At 48.2% G+C, this 25,138-nt stretch overlaps 2 protein-coding genes across 5 annotated transcripts in view; both read left to right on the forward strand.

The window, feature by feature from the left end:
• The window catches only part of TOP1 (DNA topoisomerase I), a 66,305-nt gene extending 48,234 nt beyond the window's left edge, over positions 1–18,071 (forward strand). The window contains exons 9-21 of the mRNA XM_088064594.1: positions 2,382–2,497; positions 5,748–5,869; positions 6,578–6,700; positions 8,134–8,321; positions 8,950–9,094; positions 10,132–10,275; positions 11,301–11,486; positions 12,979–13,047; positions 13,656–13,770; positions 14,434–14,561; positions 15,641–15,735; positions 16,381–16,530; positions 16,669–18,071. Of these exons, the coding sequence (XP_087920720.1) occupies positions 2,382–2,497; positions 5,748–5,869; positions 6,578–6,700; positions 8,134–8,321; positions 8,950–9,094; positions 10,132–10,275; positions 11,301–11,486; positions 12,979–13,047; positions 13,656–13,770; positions 14,434–14,561; positions 15,641–15,735; positions 16,381–16,530; positions 16,669–16,771 (1,684 nt within the window). The 3' untranslated portion in view covers positions 16,772–18,071. The remainder of the gene's footprint in view (positions 1–2,381; positions 2,498–5,747; positions 5,870–6,577; positions 6,701–8,133; positions 8,322–8,949; positions 9,095–10,131; positions 10,276–11,300; positions 11,487–12,978; positions 13,048–13,655; positions 13,771–14,433; positions 14,562–15,640; positions 15,736–16,380; positions 16,531–16,668) is intronic.
• Positions 18,072–22,616: 4,545 nt separating this feature from the next.
• Positions 22,617–25,138, forward strand: part of PLCG1 (phospholipase C gamma 1) — a 41,899-nt gene continuing 39,377 nt past the window's right edge. For all 4 annotated transcript variants that reach the window (XM_088064693.1, XM_088064694.1, XM_014254198.2 and 1 more), the window contains exon 1: positions 22,617–22,865. In XM_088064693.1, the coding sequence (XP_087920819.1) occupies positions 22,664–22,865 (202 nt within the window). In that variant the 5' untranslated portion in view covers positions 22,617–22,663. The remainder of the gene's footprint in view (positions 22,866–25,138) is intronic.

The following is a 25,138-nucleotide window of genomic DNA, read 5'->3' on the forward strand; positions in this document are numbered from 1 at the left end:
GTGCACCTTACCAGCACTTCTCCCACCTTGTGTTACAGCAAGTTCATTTCCTTGAAATAACATATCCCTGTGGTATATTCCGGGTTTTTTCCCAAGAATGTTCTCTCTTTTCATTCCACTTGAAAGATCTTCCCCAACTTTTCCTTCCTGAGCCACCCTGGCATATTTAGACAAGTTTGATGTAGGATTTAATTAAGAAGCCTGTATGACTGATGAGTTGTTGCTGGAATCAGTGAGGCAGCTTTGCTAATAGGCAGCATTCTCCACAAAATCATGTGTAGAACATTGCTTTAGAACCAGAAGCTGCCAAGGGCAGTGGTGCTGTAATGCTTTTTCTGTTTGAAACTAAATGAGGCTGAAAAATCAGCTATACTCGGGAGAGTCACTTTTACCTTTTGTCTTAAAGCTTATGTGTGATATTTAGGAAGATGGAAGTGGGATTGGGGATTGTTTGTGGTCTTTTTGTGCTACACTTTTTGGTAGTTTTGAGCTTAGAAACTACCCCATGAATCCCATGTTTCCTTGTAGCCTTCTCAGAAGGCACAATGTCCTTCTGCTAGCTATTTAAACTGCTGCCTTTCTAGTACTGCTTTTATAGGTGTCCTTTGTTAAAGAACAGGAAGGGATAGAGGTACTGAATTTCTCACCAAGTGAATACCAGAGGAATAAATTTAAAAAAACTAGACTGACAAACCTGTCCTGAAAAGCAGTAACTGCTGTGAATGATGCCCTTATTTTGTTCTTACTGGAGTAAAATTGCTCATTGTCAGAGAGAAGAAGCTTATTCTGGCTGAGAGTGGTTTAGGTTTATTTTGCTGAAATGAGCTTCTGGGTGGAAGAACCTAGGCCTATGTTTGACAAAATATTTCTATTTCTAGCTTCTAATTAATTAAATAAACAAAAAACAGCAATCATTAGGAATGTAAATATTTGGAATCTGTGTCAATATTGGTTTCTTATATCAACATAGTTTACTCGAGCCTTCTTCCCAGCCTGAAGTCTGACATGCAGTTCTGTACTGATAGCTGGGTTTGGGTGCTTTGCTGTTGAAGCTGTTGCTTCTCATCAGAAGAAGTCAGGTCCAGTGGTGTGGTCAAAGACAGTGCCTTTCAAACTCCAGCCAGCTGCTGCGTTGCTGCTGTTCCTAAATTGTTGATGCACAGACACAAGTGAAGGATTTTGAGTGTCTTCTAGCAGAAACTCTTGTCTCTGTACAGTGTTTATCTTCCATGCTGTGACTTTTATCTCAGTAGAGATGAAGCAATCTGCCAGTGTTTCACAGCTCCTGAGATGCAGGCAGTACATGCACATCTTTCCTCATCTGCTGTGGCACCTGGAATGGGAATGCTGCTGCTCCTTAGGGCTGACACCAGACTGAAGCTTAAACTCCTGGTTTTTTTTATTGTCATGGCTGCTCAAAAAAGTTGTCTGGGCAATTCAGAGACTGAGTGCTGTGACAGGTTAATGGTCTTCCAGTTGATTGATCACTGAGGTGAAATAGCCTTTCCCAGCAGGGAATCCTGCGCCAGCAGCATGTAGCAGAAATGTTGTGGTAATCATGAAAGGAGCTCAGAGGGGAGGAGTGTGGAATCAGTGGTCTGGGAACTGGGGAGAGGGGGGATCCTGGCCTGGCAGGACCCTTTTCTCTGCAGATGGATTGCTGACCCTGTTCCCTTGGAACGTGGGATTGGTGGTGCCTGCCTTGCTGTGTTGTGATACCAAATACATCACTTGCAGAGCATTTTTATAGATCGTCTTTAAGGTAGACATGCAGTTTTCTGGGCTGCTCTGTTTCTCTTCAAGTATGCTTTTCTTACCCAGAGAATTGGAATGAATTTAAAATGACAGAGCAGGTTTTAGTCTTTCTTGTCCAAGCAGGTTTATTCTCATTTAGGTCATAAATGAACATCTGTTTCTTTATCTCTTCCCTTAACGGCATATTGTCCACATCTGAAAGCAGCTGCATAATATACCACAATTGTTTGACTTTGCTGAGCAGGCATCCTGGACCTGATGTTAGATCACAGCTGAAACTAATTTGGCATGATCCTAGTTGGTTTACAGGGTCCAAGTCTTATTTTCTTAAGATCTAAGCAATTTCAGCTGTATGATTTTGTGAAAAGAGGAGCAAATGGGAGGTGAGGAATAGGATGGCATCAGATAATCTGCAGCCCAAGGTGTTCTGCTCATGGATATGACTGTGCTTTTGGAAAAAGGAGAAAAAAGGAATTAAATGGTGATAGTACACTGAGTATTTGTTGTTGGTCTGTACCTGACAAAGCAGTGATTTCTTGCTGGTTTAGCATACTCTCATACCCACACAGTAATAAAATGAAGATTGAGAGCTTAAAATTGTATTGGTTCATATTTCTCTCTTGAAGGTGGGAAGAAGAGCGCTACCCTGAAGGCATTAAATGGAAGTTCCTAGAGCACAAAGGTCCTGTATTTGCTCCACCATATGAACCTCTGCCTGAAAATGTCAAGTTTTATTATGATGGTGAGTTAATCTGTGTTCCTACTTGCTAGGAAGAGAAATAAACATCTCAGGGCATTGCGGTGTTCTTCTGGGGACTGAAGAGGTGAGGAGGTGGTTGTGTTTTAGTGGTTCACTTAAATCAGCTCCTCAGCAGCGAAGTGAGATCTGTGGAAAGAGAGGAATTTACCTGAGCCTGCTGAATTCTGCTCACTGAAGTGACACAGGCATGAACCTGCTCTCAGTCCCTGAATATCTCAGGTTCCTTTGCAGAATGAGGGGTCTGGTGCCTCAGAGTAGCAGTGACCAGTGGAGTATGTAATTGTAGCTGCCTCATCACTGGTCACCTTTAGGCTTGCTCTTGTTTTCTTTAACCTCAAGAACTGCAAATTCCATCATCTGTGGTGAAATTCATCATCATTTGGTGATGTGAGCAATATAAAAGATGATTGAATTTGGGTACAGATGATTAGGATCTTGTAGGAATGAATGGGATGACCCTGGTCTCAAGGACACAGCCCTCTCATGTAAGTCATGGTCCCATTCCCTGACCACTGCGTGTGGTAGAACTAATTGGTGTGAGATTCAAGTCTCCTGGGCTGCCTGGCTGGTGGAGGCTCATGTGGAAGGGATTATATGATGTGATGCCTGTTGGAGCCTAGACTTTATGACCTGTGTGTTTCCTTTTAGTCTGTGATCATGTTAAATGAAGGATCAAATTAACCCAGGATTGAATTAAGTGGGAAGTATTTGAATGGATGAAATTCTAATTTTTGGTGATGGGGACATCTGCACATGGAACTCATCCAGGAGCAACGTGCTGTTTTCATGTGACATGACATAGTGTTTTTAAATACTGAGGAATACATGGCATTACATTTTCAGCAGCAATTTAGTGAAATAAATATGCTATTAAAGGCCATCTTCAAGCAAGTAGCACAAATGATCAAGGTTGTCTGATGTCAACAGCCTTCTTTCTTAGTGTTTGATAAGAACTTGATACAAAGTTGGAAATTGTTTCCCTGTATTGAAAAATGCATGATCTCTCCTGTTGTCTAGAGAAGGGGAGGGGCAGATTGCACTGTGCTATCCCTTGGTGCAGACAGCAATAAACTCCTTGTCTCTCCAGCTATCTGTTTCATGGAGCCTCTGCAGGGATTTTTGCAACCTCTGCCTCTGTCATCACAGAAATTCATCAATAAGCTCAACAGCCATGGACTGGGGAGGGAGGGGGTCTGGCAAATAAAGACATCCCATAAGTCTTCCTTGAGAAACTAGGCAAAAAATCAGATGTCTGATTTACACAGCAGCTGCTGAGAGCCTCTGTCTGTGCTCACAAGGCATTGTCTCATTTCAAGATTATCCCAGGGTGATTTGTAGAGCCCAGTAATGAGGCTGTGGCTGGCCAGCAGCCGGCTCACACTGGAGGGATCTGTCCCTGGCCTTGGGATTCACTGCCTGCTTTCATCTCACGTAACAACTGCTGGGGCTCTTGGAAGTGCCTGCAATACCGACTCAGGGAAGGAGCTTGAAATGCCAAAGCCATCCTTTTTCAGTGCCTGTGGGTTAACCAGTCACTGCTCATAGTCTAGAGGTGACTCAAACTTGCACATTATTTTTCTGTAGATGGGGCAAGGTTAGAGTGTAGGTGGTGGCAGTTGCAGTCGTGGCCATGGGGTTTCTTCTGCTCATTATGTCTCTTGGTTGCTCTCTGGTTTTCTGTTTTGAAATAACTAATATTCATGACTCCTCAATAAATCCTTTCTTTCTACCAGCTCTGTCACTGACAGCCTTTTCAAACCTTTGTGAAAAAAAAAAAGGAAATTGTGTCCGATGAAATATATTCTAAAGTGGTTAGATAAAGGTGATTGAGCCTTCAGCTAGCTGGGAAAAATATCAGAGATTTTAGCTCCATAACATGTTACTAACTCGATAGCCTCTGTCAAGCTAAAATTGCAGCCTGGAAAAACAGTTTCCCTTGCTGTCTCTCCCTTCCCCCATTTCCTGTTATAAGCAAACAAATGCTGTATTTTAGTTTACAGCTTAAAAATTGGCAGAGTTACTGTTGGCTTAATTTAATTGTGGAATATTCTCAGATCATTGGGAGGGCCTTTTGCTAAGTCCTGGTTTACGAGGGTTTATAGATCTTAAGGCTTTATAGCTGACTCCCATGCTTTAATTTTAGAGATGATGCAACTTTTGCAAATATGTAGTAAATCCAAAGCATGGTGTTTTTTTTCCCCGAGAGCACACATTGAACAGTTTCTTGTGTTCACTTTTGTGCGGTAAAATGGTTGTTAAAAATCCCCAGGTATTGACTGTTTGCCAACCACTGGAACTTTATTTCTTGCAGCTAAACTAGCTGGAGATGTGAGCTGCATGCAGAATCCTTCAGAGGGATCACTGGCACCCCATGTTTCATCAGGAATGCAGTCAGGACCAAAAAATGCTCGATAGGAATGTTAGATGTGGAATGCACAGCCTCGATGCTGCAGCAGCCTCTGTTCCCTTGTGTTTCAGTCTTCCCTTGCAGCAATTCCACTTTGTGCTGCAGTCATGCAGAGAAGCTGGAATGTGACTCCTCCGTTCACTGACAGCTCAGTCTTTCTTAAAAATGACTGGCTTTTGAGACTGCTTTGGAGATGCAGGAGTGCATTCCCACAGCAGAGGGAACAATTAGCAGAACCCTGACACATTTCCCTGCAGTGAAGGAGAGTTCAATATTTGGCATCTCTTTCCAGCTTATTTGTAGTGTATCCAGAGGAAGGGCTCTTCCTGCCTAGAAATAGCTAAAGGCTGGAAGGGGTGTTCCAAGGTGGAGTCTGTCTGTGCATTGAAAAGGAATACAGGGACTGTATTTCCCATATGTCTGAGCGCTGGAATACGAAATTTAATAAAATCCCTGCCTCTTTGACATCAAACAGCAGTGTCTCCCCAGGAGCACACCCAGCACGGGGGTGGCTCAGCAGAAGGTTTCCTGCAGCAGGCCTTTTCCCTTTCCTGCCCTGCAGCCCAGACCTGCCTCACATCAGATTGCTGTTGCTTTCTTTAATGTTTAGATTCTAGAGGAAACTTTTTTCGAAATGTTTGTGGTGGAAGTCAAGCAATTGTGCTTCTCTGTTTCCTTTGTCCATTCAAGTTGCTGTATTATGTAACATTTTAAGACAAACTTCTCTGTAGTAAAAATATAATCCTTTAGGGTAGTTACTATGTTCTCCTTATGACTTTGATTCCTGTTTACAATTTTCTTTAAGAAGAAAACCTTTTTTTGTAGGTAAAGTCATGAAGCTGAGTACCAAAGCAGAAGAAGTTGCCACATTCTTTGCAAAAATGCTTGATCATGAGTACACTACAAAGGAGATCTTCAGGAAAAACTTCTTCAAGGATTGGAGAAAGGTATGCACATAGTCCTGGGCTGCACTATGGACATGGCGAGTGTCTCCTCAGCACTGACCAGTGAAAAGGGGCTGCTGTTCTATTGCACACAAAAGTTGGCTTGAGGCAACTAAAAGCTGTCTCAGACTAGCTGTAAAGTTTCCCATTTTTCCTGTAGTTTCATCAGGAAGGACCCTGTGATAAATGCCTTTCTAAACCAACAAAGTCAGGTTTCTCTGTTGCAGCACGATGGGGTGTAGCTGACTTGCCTGTTACATACCTTGTGTAAAGCCAGGTTTACTACAAGGAAACTCCTTCCAAAGAACTAAAATGGAAGTGTTCACCTCAGTCATCAGCCATAGCAGCAAACCTTTAGATTAGTTTGATGCAGTTTTTCTGGATATGTTTCTGGGTTTTCCTCCCATCCCTCAGCAGGGGAGGGAGTGTGGTATCACACCAGTCAGGGTGTGGGAGTTCTTTGGAAAGGGGTGCAGCATTGCCCAGGGAGATTAGAACCCTGCAAAGCAAATGCTGCATAGGATCTGCTGCTTGTCCTTTCCTCTTTGACCTCAGCTGGAGTGAGCCTGTACAAGAACTTGGGGATTCTTGAGGGGTTTATTGTGAGAACCTGCCTGTTGTTTCTGTTTAGGCTGCCTGGAGTAGGGTAAGCTCTGCTATGCATGAAAACTTTGTGTGTGTAAACTTAAAGCACTGCTTTCTTTCTGCAAGGAAATGACCTCTGAAGAGAAGAGCACTATCACCAACCTCAGCAAGTGTGACTTCACCCACATGAGCCAGTATTTCAAAGCTCAGTCGGAAGCTAGGAAACAGATGTCCAAGGAGGAGAAACAGGTACCAGTGGGAATTCTAGGAGACTTTGTGGTTGTAAACATCTTTGTGCAGTCATTCTCCTTGCTGTGCATACGTCAGTGTTTTTCACCAGCTTTCAGATGATTGCTTTCATGTGAACTGTTGGAGTCTGCACTGTGCAGCTCAGGTAGGGCAAAGCACTGTGTTTACAGCTGAATCTTCATCCTGACTTGAAATTATGTTGATAGGGCTGATCCTGATTAAGGAAGTAAAGTTAAGTAAGTAGCTGCTTAAGTAAAGTTAAGTAACTGCTTAAGTTAATACAGAGAATCAGAAGTGCTGCTTCTGGGTTCTTTGGTCCCTGGGAAATAATGAGCAGTGGATACTCAGTTAAAGATGGTATAGATCAGGATTGTGGAAAGAATGTAGCAATGGCATTAGTGAATAAAATGAGAAAATAAGTATTAAACATCAAGTAATGCTGTTTCTTTGAATAGAAAATGGACTTTATTATCCAGTAGCATGGCTACAGTGTCTCATAGGTTAAGAATTAAATTAACTGCAGTGGATGTTGGAAGTTGAAAACTCCCCACGTTCTCAGTTGATCTTCTGCAATGCTCTAGTAGTTATCCTTTGAATGAAGGGCCTGGCAGCTTGGAATTACAGCCTTTGGGATCAGAGGGATCCCATCAAAATGGAGAACCCTTGTCTTCCTGCTGTTTCCATTTGATAAATGTGGGTGAGCCCTTCAGTTCCTGTCCATGGTAGCTCTTAAAATGGAGCAGAAGTGGCTTTTTCTGTTTCTTAGCCAGTGCAGCAGTGCTGTCTGTGGGTCAGATGTTTTATTTTGAGCTGCAATGTTTTTATTTTTCCTTCTGTATAATTAGAGTTCAGGCACAGAAGTATGCAATGAAATCTCAGCACATTCTTTCTTAGAAGACTGTGTTCTGCTTGTGAAACCATTTGCTGACACAGGCTTGACATGCAGCAGCCTGGAGACATTCCTTTGCCTGCTTTCCGATGCTGACTTCAAACACAGAAGTCTTTCATACAAAGAATTTTTATATATAAACAACAAGATAGGAAGTCCAGTGGACATCAAATGCTCAGTATAAAATATAAAATAGCAGTACTGTGCTGGGGATACCCTTGAAGCTGAGATATATGGATAGAGTTACACACCTCTATTGTGGCAAAACTGTAGCTGCCTTCACCAGCACTGATCTGTTTTCCTCAAACAAAACTTTTCAGAGAGTTTTTACACATTCTTTCTTTTCTCCAGTTTATTTGTGCTGTGTGCATTTTATGAATTCTTCTTCTGGCCAGTCTGATACACTTGCCATGATGGGATCTGGTTTTTGGTTGGGTCTTAAGCATTAGTGTGTCACAAATATAAAAATTTTTCAAGCCTTGGCATACAAAGGTGCGTGTGGTGCTGTGTGTGCCATGTCATCTTTGCTTTTGGCTTTTCCCAGAAAATCAAAGAGGAGAACGAGCGGCTATTGAAGGAGTATGGTTACTGTGTGATGGACAACCACAAGGAGAGGATTGCCAACTTTAAGATTGAACCCCCAGGTCTCTTCCGAGGTCGTGGGAACCATCCCAAAATGGGAATGTTGAAGAGACGCATCATGCCTGAAGACATCATCATTAACTGCAGCAAGTGAGCACTGCATGCTTCACACCTTGCCTTTGCTTTCTAGAGCTCATTTTTTAAAACCCTGTATAAGCTGATACTCAAATATGTAGAACTAGTGATGCAGTTTATCTTGTTCTCATATGGATAAGAAACTGAGTCATAAAAGCAAAGACTGAGCAAGGCAATCATGGGTTTCATGTAGAACTTTTACAACATATTTTCCTCCTCACGCCTACAGCCTACATCTGCTTAAACTGCCTTCCCTGCTAGTATTTCCAGAAAATCATTTTCTTCTACATAGGTTGCCCTTGCTTGATGTTGAAGGTTAGGGTTGGTGGGCTTCTCACCACTCTCTCTAGTCCTCATAAGTGTCCACACTATTACAGCATTCACAGATAAAAACTGGTCCTAGCAATGTGTGCCACCTACAGTATAATTCTTCAGCAGGAACATGTTAGTAACAGTTACATCCCTGATCTTTGTTCATTTTGATTTACTTGGTCTCCTGCTTGTGGATATAATGCACTTCTGTTGCCTCAGTTCCTTTCCCTACACTTTCTTTGTGTAATGCACTTTATTACCTTCTCTTTTTTTGATGTTGGTGAGATTTTCTTTAAATAGCTTTTATTGTCTGTTTTCTAATTCTCTGTAGGGATTCCAAAATCCCTGCCCCTCCACCAGGACACAAGTGGAAGGAGGTCCGGCATGATAACAAGGTGACCTGGCTGGTGTCATGGACTGAGAACATCCAAGGCTCTATCAAATACATCATGTTGAACCCTAGCTCAAGAATTAAGGTAAAGATCCAGTTAAAAAAACAAAACTGAAGCAATCTTCCTGGTCATGTTTCCAGGAAGAAAATGGAGCTCTTGGGTTAGGAAAGAGATAGGAGGTAAAGCTGTCTGATTGTTCCGTCCTATAGTAGTTGAAAAACATAGGGAAGCTTCTGTGCTTCTGTTCCCCCTTGAAAAGAGAGGATACAGTTTCTGCCCAGCAGAGCAGGTGAAATCTGGAAAGTGTCTCCTGAAAAGCATCATTGTATCATTTTAGAAGGAATCTTTTAACCTCTGTAAACCTAAAATGAAACGATTTATCCAAGAACAGTCTTGCTCTGGTGGATATTTCACATGCATTTGGTCTTAACTTCCCCTGCCTGGTATTGTAGTGAAGTTCTAACCATGGGTTGTTAATTAGTCGTTTGTAAAATTAAAAACCCAGCCAGGCTCCTGGCTGAGAAGGCTGGTAAAGAGCTCATGACTGAAGGAAAACAAACTCCTGCTGTGGGAGCAAATACCCAGTCTGTGGATCAAGTCCATAAAAGCAAGAATTTAAGCTCCTTTCATGAAGTCTTTTTCTGAGAGATTTTTTCCTGGATTGGAAACAAGGAGTTTGTCCTACAAATAGAGGAGGAAAAATATCTATATTCCTTGTGAATTCCTACCCTCTTTTTGCTGTGTCTTGGATGTATAACAATGATGATGAACTGTTGATGTTGCCTTTGCCTTTTATGGGTATTTAATTACACAGCTGAAAGAACATAAGTGCCATCTGAATAAAGCAAAGGAAACCATTTGTATTTTGAGAAGCAGGGAAGATGTATCTTTTGTGTCTCTCTCTAGCTGCTTCCATGGAAGTATTTAACATCATGGAAATCTGAATGACCTGCAGCTGTGTGGCAGCACAGTGTGAAGCTGAGCTGTGCAGCAGCAGCATCTCAGCACTTTTGTGCAGCGAGGCCATTTGCCACACACGGGCTTGCAAAGCCTTGAGATGCAGATTGGAGCCAGTCCTCTGCCTGCTCTGTAGTGCTGACTCTGTTCCAATTTCCCTGCAGGGCGAGAAGGACTGGCAGAAGTACGAGACAGCTCGGAGGTTGAAGAAGTGTGTAGATAAAATCCGGAACCAATACCGAGAAGACTGGAAATCCAAAGAGATGAAAGTACGGCAGAGGGCTGTGGCGCTGTACTTCATCGATAAGGTGAGCCTCCTTCCCTGTCCTGCTGGGAGTGCTTGGGAATGCTGTGTGTTTGTCTTGAAGGCAGAATTGAGTCCATTTACTAAGGTATCCTGAGACTTCCTGGTGGACAGGCAGGCTCCTTTTCCTTCCCATTACCTGGAATCCAGAGCAATGAACTATTGTACTAAACACGGCTATTTCAGGCAGCATTGTTTAGTTCAGGCAAGGCTCACAGCCTGGTTCCAGAATCACCCAGTTGGATTACTGGGAAATTTGTGCAGGCCTTTTGTCTCCAGCTGTTTCAGTTTTTCTGCTGGGAATTTCTGCTGGTTTGTCACCTCTTCAGTATGTGGTCACAGTTGTGAGGTTTTGCAATTATGTTAATTTTTTCACCACAGCATAAAGAAAACTGCAGTTGTGTTGATGCATTTAAAGCAACATAAAACCAGTTCCCAGAGAGCTGTTCCCTAGTAGTATAGTAGGTGTCTTGACTAACTAAATTAACAGGTTTTGTTCCAAATGGTTTGATGTAAACAAGGGAACTTTGATGTGAAAAATTGTGGTTTCATATGACCACTGAAGATTTCAAAAGTTAAAAATTGTTTTAGCCAGCACTGTTAAAATACGTGTTTTTATGCAGCCAAATGTAGCCTTTAGATAATTTATACAAGTCAATATTTATATAACCTGTATGCTATTTGAAATGTATTTAGTGTGCAGTGAATAGGTAGAATCATAGAAGATGAACAACTGAACCATATGAGTTGTTTCAAGTAGAGTTCACATGAAAGTCAATTTGATTTTTAAAAACTGCTACACTTCTTGAAATAAATTTCCTTTAGTCAGAACTGTCTCACTCAGTAAATCATTTTGAGTTACTCAATGAGCAGAAGTTGGTAGAGGATCCTGGCTTAAACTTAAAAAAAAAAGGAGATATGCTCCTTTGGACACTGCTGGTTCTAGGCCAGTATCTGAAGGTTTGCAGCATCTCTCTTTTCTGGGGACAGTTTGAATTCCTTACCTCTCTTGTCTTGATATAAATGTAGCTTGCCCTGAGAGCTGGTAATGAAAAAGAAGAAGGAGAGACAGCTGACACGGTGGGCTGCTGCTCTCTGAGAGTAGAGCACATCAAGCTGCATCCTGAGCTGGATGGGCAGGAATACGTGGTTGAGTTTGACTTCCTCGGGAAGGACTCCATCCGATACTACAACAAAGTCCCTGTGGAGAAGAGGGTAAGGCACCTCCACAAGCACATACACAGACTGAACAGCACAGAGATGTTGTCAGCACAGTCTGGATGGCATTAACAGGTTGCTTTATCACTGCTCAGATACTGAGCCAGAAAATAAGTCAGTTAATGTGACATCCTTGTGGTGTAACACAGCCCAGCAGATGAAGTGTTCAGACATCTTGCAGCTCTTCCCTGTGGTCTCAGTGTGAAGAGTTGACATAACTGTAACAGCTGTGTTAGAGAAGCTTCCTGGGTCTCAGTCTCATTGTCAGAGTTGGTTTTGTCACCTATAGATGGTGGAGTTGCAGGCCCATGTGACAAGTAACAGCATAAATGGTTCTGAAATACTGCTGGCACTGGCAGAGCTGCAGTTTGACTGGGGCTTTGATAATAGGCACCTCTGTCACAGTGGTTTGGGTCATGTTGGAGCTGAGCTCTCACAGAGGTAGATCTTGACCTTGGCTGTTCCAGAGCATATGGAGAAGGTGCCTGATATCTCTGGCCCATGAACTTGGGTGCCTGCCAGCCAAGACTTCTTATGCCATGTCAATTCCTTTATTTCTGTCATCCACCAGTTTCAAATTTGCTGTGATTTTGGCCTCATTTCAGAATCAATCCCTGTCCAGCAGCGTGAACCTGGAGGGCACTGTCCAAAATGTTTTTGTGGGTGTAACAGCTTTGCATCTGGCCCACAGCTCTGTGGTCTGAGTTAGATACCCTGTGTATAATACTGTGGTAATTGTCATGACAGTCAGCAGTAAATGTTGGCCCCTTGAGGAACAAAACAACTAAAAAAAAAAATCAAACTACTGTCGCTCTGGAAATTAATGTGTGCTGGAATTCTTGGCTCCCTGTGTAAAGAAGAAAACATTTTTCTATTTAAATTTATTGGTATCTCTTGGTATTTTTTCAGTGCTTAAAATGGGGAGTTGATTATTGTGGATCTAGAAATCTTTGTATATTGGGTATCTGTAGAAGAATGTGTGTTGTTGAGAAGCTGGAGAATTGGAGCAGGCAGAACTGGGATTTGTGGTCTCTGTTATAATCAAAGATGCTTTGATTATTCTCCCTACTCCAGTGGAACATGTTTGGGATGAAATTGTATGAAACAATGCAGCAGTGAGGAGGGTTGGTTTCTTGGAGCTTCAGTCCATGGGAAATGCTCAAGTAATAATGGGAGAGTAAGGAAAAGACAGCAGCTTTGGGGTCTCTTTCTCTGTTAGGCAGCTACACCAGAGCAGTCAAGTCTCCTGACCGTAGTTTCGGCCGAAAGGATGAGAGGGCATGGAAGGCTTAGAACTCCTGTTGCTGGGGAGGAACCTGTAGCACAAGCATTGCATTGAGAGATGGGTCTTTGCCTGATGGGAGGTACATCCAGTACTGTTCCCTGGAAGCAGTGATGACTTCCCTGGAAGACTGCTCTCATACAACTTGCTACTGCCCAGTGCTGTCTGGTCTGTGTGCCTGATGTTCCTGGTTTTCTTTTCCTGCAGGTGTTTAAGAATCTTCAGCTGTTCATGGAGAACAAGCAGCCTGAGGATGACCTCTTTGACCGCCTCAATGTAAGCACATAGTTCATGCTGAGGGAGGTGGAGGACCCTGAACAGGCTTGCTCTGCACCAGGCAGTAACAGCTGCTCTGTTCCAGAAATGCTTTCAGTGGAACTTTTCTTCCAGAGCAGCCTCAAAGCAGTGAGAGTCTGTCTCAGTCTGGTGTCTGAACTGTCCACTGTGCCGACAGGTTCCCAAAGCGATGGGCCTTGGTCCTGGTGAGCCTGCCTGGCTCTGACCTGGAGAGGTTTTATCAGAGTTGAGAGATGATGAATGTGTGAGGTGACAGATTTTCACATGCCTTCCCTGTTTGCACACGTGGCTCTGTGGGAGCACTGTGGTGGTCCAGGCACATTTATTGTTGCTGGAAACCAAAACCTCCCCACCAAAGAAATCTTTTTTGGCCACTTGTGGTATTTGTTACCAGTCTAATACTTGTTGGTTCTTTGTTCACTTTTACTGTGGTTTCAGTAAAGCTGTGGCTATTTTGTTGTGGTCAGATCTGAGTACACCAGGCCTCAGCCATGAGCTGCACATCTGTGTCAGCCATGGATCCAGAGGTTTCACAAACACTGTGGTCATTCCTAGTGCTCACTGTCATCTCCTTTCTGCTTCTTTAGACCAGTATCTTAAATAAACACCTTCAAGACCTTATGGAGGGATTGACAGCCAAGGTATTCCGTACTTACAATGCCTCCATCACGCTACAGCAGCAGCTCAAGGAGCTCACTAATCGTAAGTCTTGCCCCTGAAGCTGTGAGGGGAACAGATCTTACCCTGTGATACCGACCTGGCTTCCTTGGCTGAGCCCCAACTTGTATATCTGTTCACCACTTCCTCGTTACAGTTCTCCCAGTGCAAATGTCAGGCAGCTGAGGTCTGACCAAAAATCTGTTGTCAGACAGTCTTTTGGGGTAGTTGAGCAGCTCAGCACTGGGGCAGAACAGAACTGACTTGTGAGCACAGCAGGGTGTGCTTTCCAGGTTATGCCTATCCTTTACCAGATCTGTTTGCTTTCTGTTGATGACAGGCAAGACAGATGCATGTGTAACTGCCCCATGTTTCTTGGCTGCTCATCCTTGTGCTGCCTTGCACTTTGCAGCTTTACCAAGTGGGCACGTTGGACCTGTGAAGCCCTACGGTGTCCTGGGCAGGGTGGTCCCACTGTCCCCTGCTCTGGCTCTGCTTCCCCTCTGTTGAGATGGTGTCAGCAGTGATGAAAAACATCCAGAAAGGGTTAGGGGCTGGGGTGAAGTGGCCAGGCTTGGGACTGTAGTTGGAGTGGTGCTGAGACAGGGCATAGGAGGGGAAGGCTGGTTCTGCAGTGGCTGTGGGACACTGGCTGGGGCACCACACCCTGGAGAACTCGCTTGTTCACCACTCTCCTGTCCTTCACAGCGGATGACAACATCCCAGCAAAGATCCTCTCCTACAACCGTGCCAACAGAGCGGTGGCCATTCTGTGTAACCACCAGAGAGCTCCACCCAAAACCTTCGAGAAGTCCATGATGAATCTGCAGAGCAAGGTACCTCCCCCTGCCCAGCTCTGGGGTAGCAGGGCTCCAAGTGCTGCATCTCAGGAAGTCAGTATTCCTTTCCCTTGGGGTGAAAGCAGGGCCTGCTTTTCCCTGTCAGGAGTTGGTGGTGTGCATCAGAGATGGGCCTGCTCGGAGATGAGTGCTGAGCTGGAAGGGGCTTCTCTTGAGTTGTTTTTTACCTGTAAAGAACAACACCAGGCCCTTTTTCTGCCTTCATCCTATAGCTGTGTGTTCTGCTGCATTTGAAACTTGAGAGCAGCAGTCTCTGGCTCTGATCTGTGTCCCCTAAAGAACCTGGAGTGGGCATCCACCGCTGTTGTGTGAATACTAGGCCACTGTCTGCGTGAACATAGTACATGATGCCCCTCTGACCTGACCTCTTTGCAGATTGTTTCTGGTGAAGGCCATGAGGTCCAAAGGGGTTAGGTCTGTTCCTGGTCTGGCTTTAGAGTGACCCTCACAATAAAGAGTTCTGTTTTGGCACTGCAGTGTCCCCTGCTTCCATAACCCCTAACATGGCTGCCTTCACCCTAGATCCTAGAGCTTGGGGATGTTTAAGGGGAGCGATTGAACAGGGGCTGCAAATACTGAATCTCCCTGAATCCCAAGCTTACTGATGAAGAGCTGCCTGAAGCATTAACACCTTTCAGTGTGTAGGATTTGGGGCTGATTCCTGCTGAGGGATCAGGGATCATCATCCTTCCATGTAGCCATCAGAGAGCTGGTAGTGGTGGGTTGCAGTGAAGGCAAACAAGCTGCCAGGAGGGGTTTGTTGGCCAGGCCAGACCAAGCCAATTCCTTGGCCTGCATGGTTGTAGCTGTGTGAGAAAGCACCCAGCACAGCTTGTCTTTGGAAATGAGTGAGGTCCTGTTTTTGAGGGTGGTATCTCACCACACTTGGCTGTGCAGTGGCCAATGGCTGGATTGCTCTGCAGGAGTGGATCTGACTGCTGATAGATTCTGAACGTGGTCACAAAGTGGCTTCCTGGGTCATGCTGCCCAGGGGTGACTGACACAGCTGTCAGCAGCTTGTTCTCAGTGCTGCCATCTGGTTTTGCCTCTCCTAGATTGATGCCAAGAAGGAGCAATTAGCTGATGCCAGGAGGGAACTGAAAAGCGCCAAAGCTGATGCCAAGGTCCGGAGGGATGAGAAGTCTAAAAAGTAAGGCTGGTGTTACTGGGCTGTGCAATACCCCCAGAAGGGGTCCTTCACCCCATATTCCACTTTCCTGGCCTGTGATTTGGAAGGCTTTCTTTTGCCCTTTTCATTCTGTGCATGGAGAAATGGCCCCCTGCGGGGTGGTCTGACCCTGCAGTTCCTGATGTGGTCACTCATGCCCAGCCCTCAGAGCTGAGCCTCTGCCAGTGCTCACCCACCCTGCTGCTGCCCAGGACCAGTGTGCAGCATTGCTGTCTTCCTGGGGAGCCAGGGCTGCACAAATAATTACTGCACAGGCACCTCCGTGAGTTCTGCACGGGGGAGCTGAGTTACAGGAGCTCTGGGAGCAGGATCACAGCATGACTTACTGAGGGATAGATGGGCTGCTCTGGGAGTGGGTGTAGCATCAGAACAGTTCAGGCTGTTGCTTCCAACCCTTTAAAACAAAACTGCTGCTTAAGATTCCTGCTCTGCCTCTTGGAAAATGTCAGTTCTTAATTGCATGTGCTGACTGTGTTGCCACCATCTGTGCTGACACAGCTGCCCTGTGTGGCTGGTGGCATTGCTTACCTCGAGCAGAATCCCTTTGGGTTCTCACAGTGCTGGCAGGGCATCAGGAGTTCAGTGCTTTGTTCTTTGCCACCCCAGGACAGTGGAGAGCAAGAAGAAAGCAGTGCAGAGGATCGAGGAGCAGCTGATGAAGCTGGAGGTTCAGGCTACAGATAGGGAGGAGAACAAGCAGATTGCTTTGGGCACCTCCAAACTCAACTATCTGGATCCCAGGATCTCTGTTGCTTGGTAAGCACCTGCCTGGGCTGTGCTGGAGTGATCCACCCCACCCCTTCACCTCTGTCTTGTCCCCCCCACATAGCAACAAGGGCAGGGTCTCTGGCCTTGCTTTTATCCCTAACTCTAACAGCATCTCCTCTCCTGCAGGTGTAAGAAGTGGGGAATTCCTATAGAGAAGATTTATAACAAAACCCAGCGAGAGAAATTTGCCTGGGCTATCGACATGGCAGAGGAAGACTATGAGTTTTAACCTGTTTTTATTGAGCTGAATTTTATGGGAAAAGGGAGTAGCCTGGTTTTTAGGGAGATTGATAAACTGTGAGCCTTACTTGTCCTTGGATGCTGGGGAAGGGGGAGGAAAGGGGCAAGTGAGCATCAGATAAAACAGCCAACATCTTGCAGAAAGCATAACCTGGAAATATCTTAAAGGAGCTGAGCCAGTTGTCCTATGGACAACTTATTTAAAAAATGTTTCAGAGATCCAAATTCTAGCTGTCTGGTTTGTGTGGTTTTTCTCTTGAGGCAGGGCAAGTGGATGGGGGATTTGTCAACCTTCCGCCAGGCAAATTCACCATCACACTGAGAGCGTGGGAATCTTTAGCTACTGTATACAAAATCCAATTATATTGGTGCGTTTTTACAGTTAGGGTTTTGCAATAACTTCTATATTTTAATAGAAAATGGACTCCTTAACCCCTGCCCTTCCCCTCCCGCCCCATTTCAGAATTTAACAAATAAACAAAACTTAAGGAACCCAACGCACCTGTTACAGCTGTCACTATAGTCATGGAAATACCCAAATTTTTTCAATTTGTCACTTGAAACAGTCGTGGCATTGGAACATGAATTACAAATATCCACCACAATTGTTCAGAGCAAATCATGATGGGAAATCGGCCTCCTGACTTGAGTGTTCCTATTTTAAATGTGAATTTTTATTTCTTTTTAATTATTTTAAAATATTTAAACAGTTTTCTTTCTTTATGATCTTAAAGATCGTGTAGGTTTGGGGAGCGGGTGGGGGGAGGGGGCCGTGTGATGGAAAGATGTGTGTGGAATTTGAGGACAAGTGAAATTTGAAACAAATGACATTCCCATCACCCTTTGTTCTGAACATGCTCTGTACACTTCCATCAATTATCTACTTTTTAGGTTTGTCAGACTGTTTTACCTTTCCCCCCCACCTTTTTTTCTAAGCCCAACTCCCCTCTTTTACTTGAAAGATTTTATTGTGTAAAAAGAAGTTTCACAGGTCAATAAATTTCGAGGGAAACGAGCATTGGTCCAAAAAAGGAAAATAATCAAGATTTTAGGGCTTTTATTTTTTTCTTTTGTAATTGTGTAAAAAAATTTTAAAAAATTAAAAAGCAGAATTTTAATGTGAAACCTTTTTTTGCTATAATCATTAGTCTTAGAGGCATTGTTAGCGTAGTGTGTGTGCAAGACCATTTCCTGCAGCCTTTCCTCAACAAGTATCTTCTATTTTTATCATGAATTCCCTTTTAATCAACTGTAGGTTATTTAAAATAAATTCCTACAACTTAACTGAGTGTTGGTGTCTCTGTGTTCTTTCACCTCCGGCCCTGGATGCGGGGCCCCCATGGTCGCTGGGCTGGGGGAGATGGTGGGGTGCAGTTCCTGTTCCCAGCCCCAGCAGGAATTCCCTGAAGGATGTGGCCCATCCCTGCCTTGCTGTGATTGTGCTGCACCCTCTGTGGTGGTCACTGTGGTTTCCAGGCAGGCACAGATCACGGTTTACTTTGTCCTGGGAAAAGCTCTGCCCAGCACAGCAGAGAGCAGGGGGATGCAGTGACGCCAGAGCTGCTTTTCTGGTTTCTCTGCTGCCTTTTATTCAGCCCCAGCCCTCTGCCCAGAGCAGGATGGAGGGACAGCAGCTCCTTCCCCTTCATGGCTGAGCAAGGACATGGGTGATGGATGCATTCTCCTCCCAGGCATTGGGAGCAGCCCTGGTGTCCTCGGGGATTGTGGAGCAGACACAGCCCTGGCTCCTCTGCAAGCACCTCCCCGTGACCCCAGAACTGGGGTGGGCTCCCCGACCCCCGAGGGTGGCTGTGGGGTCAGGCTCAGCCAGCTGAGGAGCCTCTGGGCAGCCAGCCCTGAGCAGCGCTTCCTGCTGCTCCCTGCGATCTTCCAGGCACTTTGTTGTGGCTGCACAGACTTGGAATTTGGCAGGAGTTGCTGTTCACTCTCTGGGGCCTTTCCAAGGTGCAGTGGTGAAAATGCCAGCAGAGAGGGAAAGGGGCTCATTGTGCTCCCGACCTGCCCGTGCCTGAACTATGCAGCCTGTAAAAATATCATTTCTATTTATACAGCCCTCCTTCCCGCCTGCAGACCTGGCCCAATTATCCCACATCTTACAAATTCCAGTATCTTACACCACTGAACGGGGAATTGTGGAATGCAGTGGGAAGAGATGCTCTCCCACAGAGGGGATCCCCCAGCTGAGCATTGCTGGTGGCAGATCCACCTTCTCCCTGGGCATGGTGGGCTGCTCTGGCCAGGCTGGGAGAGCTCTGCTCTGTCTGGAAGTGCAAGGCCAGGCTGATGTCCAAGGCTGGAGTGTGTTGTGTGTCAGCAAGAAGGAGAAGGATGTTGGTGCAAAACCCACCCTTGGAAATGTACCTAGCTCCCTCCCAGTCCTGGGGAGCACGGGCTCTGTCCCTCAGGGAGCTGAGGAGGGTTTAATCGGTGTTTTTCCCTGTGGCACAGCAGGGTGAGGACCACACACCCCACGCTTTCCATGGAGAAATCCCAGACCCCACTGACTCACTGTGCAAACAGAGAAATGGCCACAAACGTGCCACGTCCTGTCTTGCATCCCTCCACTGCAGCGCCTGTGCTCACCTGCCCCAGTGCCACCACCCCACTTCGGCTTTCCTGTCCCACAACAGGGCCTGTGTTTGGCAGCCAGGGAAACTGAGGCAGCAGTGATATGACCGGTGGAGAAGGAAGGTAAAATAGGTTTGAACTGGATCTGGTGCATCAAGCCCATGGACAGGGCCTGGCAGCCGAGGGGAGGTGCAAAGCCCTGCAGGATGCAGCCCCAACCCCCTTGAAGTCTTAAGGATTCCAGGGTTGAAAATTGAAACCAGGTGAATTCGATATTAAAAAAGCATGTGCTCCCCACACAACGCTGGGGAGTGGGGACAGGGAACCCGGAGCTGCAGTGGGCTTCTCACCAGGTGCCATCCAGAGGAATCTCACAATGCCTGGAAGGGGCAGGGGCTGTGGGGGGAGGCAGCCTGCGGGCACGGCTTTGCCCAGCTCCCCGGAGAGCGTGCGGCACGGGGCCGGCACCGCGCCAGCATCCGCAGCAGCTCCCGAGCCCCGGGCGGCTCTGCTTTCCATCCCCGGCACAACACCGCATCTGCCAGCACCCGCCCGGGCAGCTCCCAGCACCTTCCCTCAGGGCCCTCCAGATCCTGCTCCTGCAGCGCCAGGGAAGCTCTTCCCCCGTGGGGATTTTCTCGGCTGGTGTTGTCTTTTCCCACCCCAGGTAGCGCAGAGCAAGCAGGAATGAATAAATAACCCGAGAGGGGCATCTCTCCCAGGGACTGCACCGCTCGTTTGGATGAGTATCGGCATCTCCTGTCAGTGTGTGATCCCAGGGCAGGACAGGGATGTATCTGTCCCCAGACAGTGGTGCCAGAGGCTGCTGGGCTGCAGGGATCCCCTGCACTTGCCTGTGGGGTGGTCTCAGATTTTCCCTGGATTTTGTTCCCCAGGCCTTGAGCATGTCCTTAAGCCAGAGGTCACCTGGCCGTTGGCCTGTTCCTGGTGGGAGGATGCAGCTGCTCCATGAATCCTGCAGGATATGGGAGATAGCATCCCGTGCTTAGGAAATGTGAAGGGGGAGGTGCTGGGGCCACTCCAGGGGGAAAATCCCCCTTTTCCTTGAGGTGTTTGCAAGGGGACATTGCAGAACCCCCAGGTTTCCACAGCTACATGATGAACACGATCCAGGGAATTTCTTCAAAAGCAAAACAGGAATATAAATGGAAGTTTTGCTACCCTGAGGGATGGGGGTGATTCACAGCCTGGCTGGTCCGGGAGCTGGGACCACCAAATGGGGCTGTCAGGCAGCAGGCACACAAAGGCTGTCGAATTTCCTGTGCTGTCAAATTTAACAGTGGAATTCCTTGGCATGTAGCATCTTAGAGAGCTAATGCAAGGTTAAAAGGTGATCAGTCAAACCTGGAAAATAAAAAATATCCATCACAAACAGCTCATTGTGAACCACATCCTCCACACGCTGGCCCCAGCTGCCCTATGAGGACACACCTTGCCGGGTGCTCCCCATCAGCAGGAACAGGCAGTGCTTGGGACAGAGGGAGTTACCTTCTCTGCTCCTTCGATGGCCACACTCCCTTCTCAGGTTTTTATCCCTCAAAAAACAAGGGTGTGCCCATAATGCTCAGCTATTTTAGGACCACTGGGAGCCGGCTGCTTCCTGCCGGTCCCAAGCGAGGCCGTTCCACAACCCGGGAGCAACTTCCCCAGCGGCCACGGCGGCTCACCCCGGAGAGAGTGAGGCCCAGAGGGCTGTGCCCGCACCAAGCACAGGCTCCAGAAGCTCTGGCTCAGCTGAGCACATCCCCAGCATCCTTACAGTGCTGTTGTACACTGCTCATTTCTACCACGGCAGGCTCTCACTCTGGTGTGTCTGTCCTTGCCTGTTTGATATCCAGATGCCGGGTAGGATCCTAAACAACCTTTTAGGGCTCCTACTGTGTATGCTGGGGAATGTCCCTGTGGAGGCAGGTGAAGCAGTAGGACAGAGGGAGCTGCTCTCATGTGGGATCCACTCAGGGATGGGCCCTCACTTAGAAAATGATGCCCCTCCCAGTCCCAGCCATGAGCTGGGGGATGAGATGAGAACTGCTGAGCACAGGTTGCCTTGCCATGGGCCTGTGTGTATGTACGTGTGTGTATTCACAGAATCATGAAATTTGGGAAAAAGAAAAAAAATCGTAGGATCAATGAAGTTGGAAAAGTCCTCTAAGATCATCAGGTCCATTAACCCATATTTTATACATGTGCATATATATATATATATATATATGTATGTATGTATGTATGTATGTATATATACATTTATACATATAAATGGGATAGCCTGAGCACCCAGTGGGCCATGGGGTGCCCTGATGGAAAGGAGAGCACGGGGAAGCAGCTCAGTGGCACACAGAAAGGGAAATTGCAGGCTTTAACCACATGAATGGAGCAAACTGCACTGAAAAGCTTCTCAATTCAAGCACTTATCCCCTCGCTAACTCTCCTTTTGTGTGGTCTCTAACCCTGTTTTTTTGTGGGGCCGGAGAGCAGCTGGAGAGTGTCCAGTGACCCCCGGCTCCCTACACATCCCCCAGGGGCAGGATGCCACAGGCCACCGTGGAAGCCCCATCCAGCTGGCCTCCGTGTGGAGGCACCTACAGCAAACGCAGAGCTGGCTTCATCAAGCCACACCATGGTGCCAGCGGCAGCCGTACGGAGGGGTCTGTCCCCAGGAAAAGCCACCGTGGGATGCAGCGTTGGGACCCCACGTGTATCACGCCAGCATCTCACGCAAACCCTGCTGTGGGTGCCGGGCCCCTGAAGTATCCTGTGGGGTGTATGGCACACGGGGGACCTGTGGGGTGCAGGGTGGTCTCCCAGGAGCGCCATGGGGTGCAGAGTCCTCCTGTCCCCCCGGCGTGCCGTGGTGAGGAGGGGTGGCGCGGTTCCCAGGCGCGCTGGGTGGGCTGCGGTACCGCGATCCCGCACCACGCAAGGCCCCACCTGCCCCTGCCCCGCTGGGCAGGGATGCTCCGAGCCCCCGAACCGCAGCACCGGGTGCGGGATCCCCCGCGGGACACTGGGCAGGGATGCTCCGAGCCCCCGAACCGCAGCACGGAGTGCGGTTCCCCCCGCGGAGCCCCCGCGCTGCGCGCCCCGCGCCCGCCCTCCGCCCCGGCCACGCTCCGCCCCTTCCCCTCCCTCCTCCCTCCTCCCTCCTGCTTCCTCGCTCCTCCTCCTCCCTCTCCTCCTCCTCCTCCTCCTCCTCCTCTGCTCCCCTCCCGCGGCGGCGGCGCGGGGCGCGGCGGGGCTCGGGCGCTCCCGCTCCCCTTTGTTCGCCGCTCCGATGGCGGCCGGGCCGGGCGGCGGCCCCGGGGCGCCCAGCGAGGCGGAGGCGGCGCAGCTCTGCCGCAGCCTGGAGGTGGGCACCGTCATGACCCTCTTCTACTCCAAAAAGTCGCAGCGACCCGAGCGGAAAACTTTCCAGGTGAAGCTGGAGACGCGGCAGGTCACCTGGAGCCGCGGCTCCGAGAAGGTCGAGGGGGCCGGTGAGTGCGGGGAGCCCGCGGGAAGGGGCGGCCGAGGGGCTGCGCTCCCCCGGGCGGGGGTGCGGGGCCGGAGCCCTCCCGGGAGCGCCGGGGGCTCGGTGGCGAGGAGGAGGGAGAAAAAAAAAAGAAAAATAATGAACCTCCACGCTCTCCGTGGCCGGCATCTCCCCGCGGGCAGCCTGCGGGGCGGAGAGGGGTGCGGGTCCCAGCGTGGGGCCGGCCCGGATCGCCCTGTGCACGGGGGATGCGCGGGCCGGTACCGCCACTGCGCCCGCACAGCGCCGCCTCCCAACTTTCCGCATCCCTGTTCGGCACCAAACTTCCCCTGGGATAAACGAGGTGTTTTCCCGGGTGGTGCCTTGGCAAGCAGCACCTAAGGGAGCCTCAGAAGGAGGCAGGATTAGCGTGAGCCCTTCTGCGGTTGCACCTCGGAGCAACAGATAGACCAAACGGAAAAGGTTAAAAAGTAGGAAAACCAACCCAAAATATTGTACTGTAGCTCCGTCGTCTTCCCCGTTGCCCTCTGCACATCGGCCCGAGGGTGATGGCACAGGGTCAGGTGAGCCCCGGGGTCCCGTGCTGGATGGGGACAAGGAGGACAGAGGAAAGGATACATAAGGAACCTGAGTGTAAAACCAGAAGGATGGGGTGGGAAGGGGGTGAGATCTGGCACGCTCTGCTCTCTTACTCTTGGTGTTGGTTTCCCAGGCTTTCTCAAATTATCCTTCCCTCCCCCGTGTGCACCAGCACAAGGACGGGGTCTCTGTTTGTGCTGGACACAAGGAAGAGGGGATGTGCATGAAGGCCAAGTGGTGGGAGAGCTGGTGCTGGCCATGGCACTGGCCTTCCCCATCCTCAGGGGTGCGACTGAGGCCCAGCAAGGCCAGGGAGGGCTTGTCATGTCTCCTGGCAAGTGCTGCTGGTCCAGGGTGGAAAGGTGGGATGCTGTTAGTACCAGGGGCTTAGATGAGGAAAGGGCATGGAGATGGTGGCCACATCTCTGTGGCAGGTCCACAAAATGCCAGTTTGGGGCTTTGGTTTGCCCTAAGACCCTTCAAGTCCCTTCAAGACCTTGTGCCCTGGTGTCTCCAGACAGATGTGGAGGCAGCCTTGGGCTCCTTTAGCATCATGAGGATGTGAAGCTCCCCCATCTCTTTCCTAGAATGGCCTCTGGAGCGACGAGGCAGTGTGAGAGGGAGGAGAGAGCGGCATTCTACTGACCCTGGGCTTAAGTTGTTCTTAAACTAAGGCACAGAAAATGTTGGTTTTTCTGGGGAGATTCTGGTCTCGGGCAGAGCCTCCAGACCATGTGTGCCCGTGGTGGACAGAGGTCCCCACTGGTGTCTGCATGGGCGACTGTTCCTGGGGACAGACCTAGGTGTGTCACTGTAACCTGGGAACTTGGGTGACGTCTAGAGAACTTCAGCTTCTGTAGCAGAACTGTGGGTCTAACAGGGATAAAGCCATGGCTGCAAGGAATTCTTGTACTGAGCAGACCAGTGAAAGCAAAGAGAGTGTCCCAGGGACTGAGATGATTGTGTTTCTTTTAATGTCACAGGGGAAAATTCCTTGGGGCTTCCCTACTGTGCCACAGGCAGGTTGTCTGGCTGGTGGTTTTGGGCTCTGGGTTCCCCACATGTGCCTCCCAAGGCTCATGGTGTTCCCACATTACGTGTGACCCTCCCAAGGGGCAAGGACATCATTGCTGGACAGAGGACATCAGGCTGAGGAGCTGCTGTATCTTCGGCCCCATCTCTCTGATGCCAGATGCTTTCCCCGTGGCATCCTCTCTCACCAGAGCATCTCTCCTGTCCTCAGTCCCCTCCTCTGGTGTCACCCAGCACCCTGAGCTTGCAGGGCTGAGGAGCAGAGTTTTGCTGTAACACTTCCTGGACAGAGCTGTGAGGCTCCAGGTGGAAATACCAGCCTGTGTACACAAATAGTGACTGGGTTTCTAGGCAGGCAAGGCAAAGCCACAGGATCGATGGCCAGCAGCACTAGGTTCTTGGCTAGCGTCCCTGTTTTTATCTGGATGTGCTTTCTGGGCAGAAAGAGGATGCCTGGGAAAAGCCAGGTGTGTGACAGCTCCACTTCATGTGGCAAATGCACCAGTCTGTTCCCCTCCTGGATCATCCCTTTGAGGCCAAGATTGCCGTGGCCATGGTTTGAACCAGAGGCTGAAGTAATCTGGAGCTGAGCTCATCACTTTCAGTGCAGGGTAGTTTCAACCATGGGCAATGACTGATCCAGTTCTTCCCATGAAGACGAGCACA

Source organism: Pseudopodoces humilis, chromosome 19, assembly GCF_049639895.1.
Source record: "Pseudopodoces humilis isolate 2021_Gansu_Grassland_sample_001 chromosome 19, ASM4963989v1, whole genome shotgun sequence".
Classification (NCBI taxonomy): domain Eukaryota; kingdom Metazoa; phylum Chordata; class Aves; order Passeriformes; family Paridae; genus Pseudopodoces; species Pseudopodoces humilis.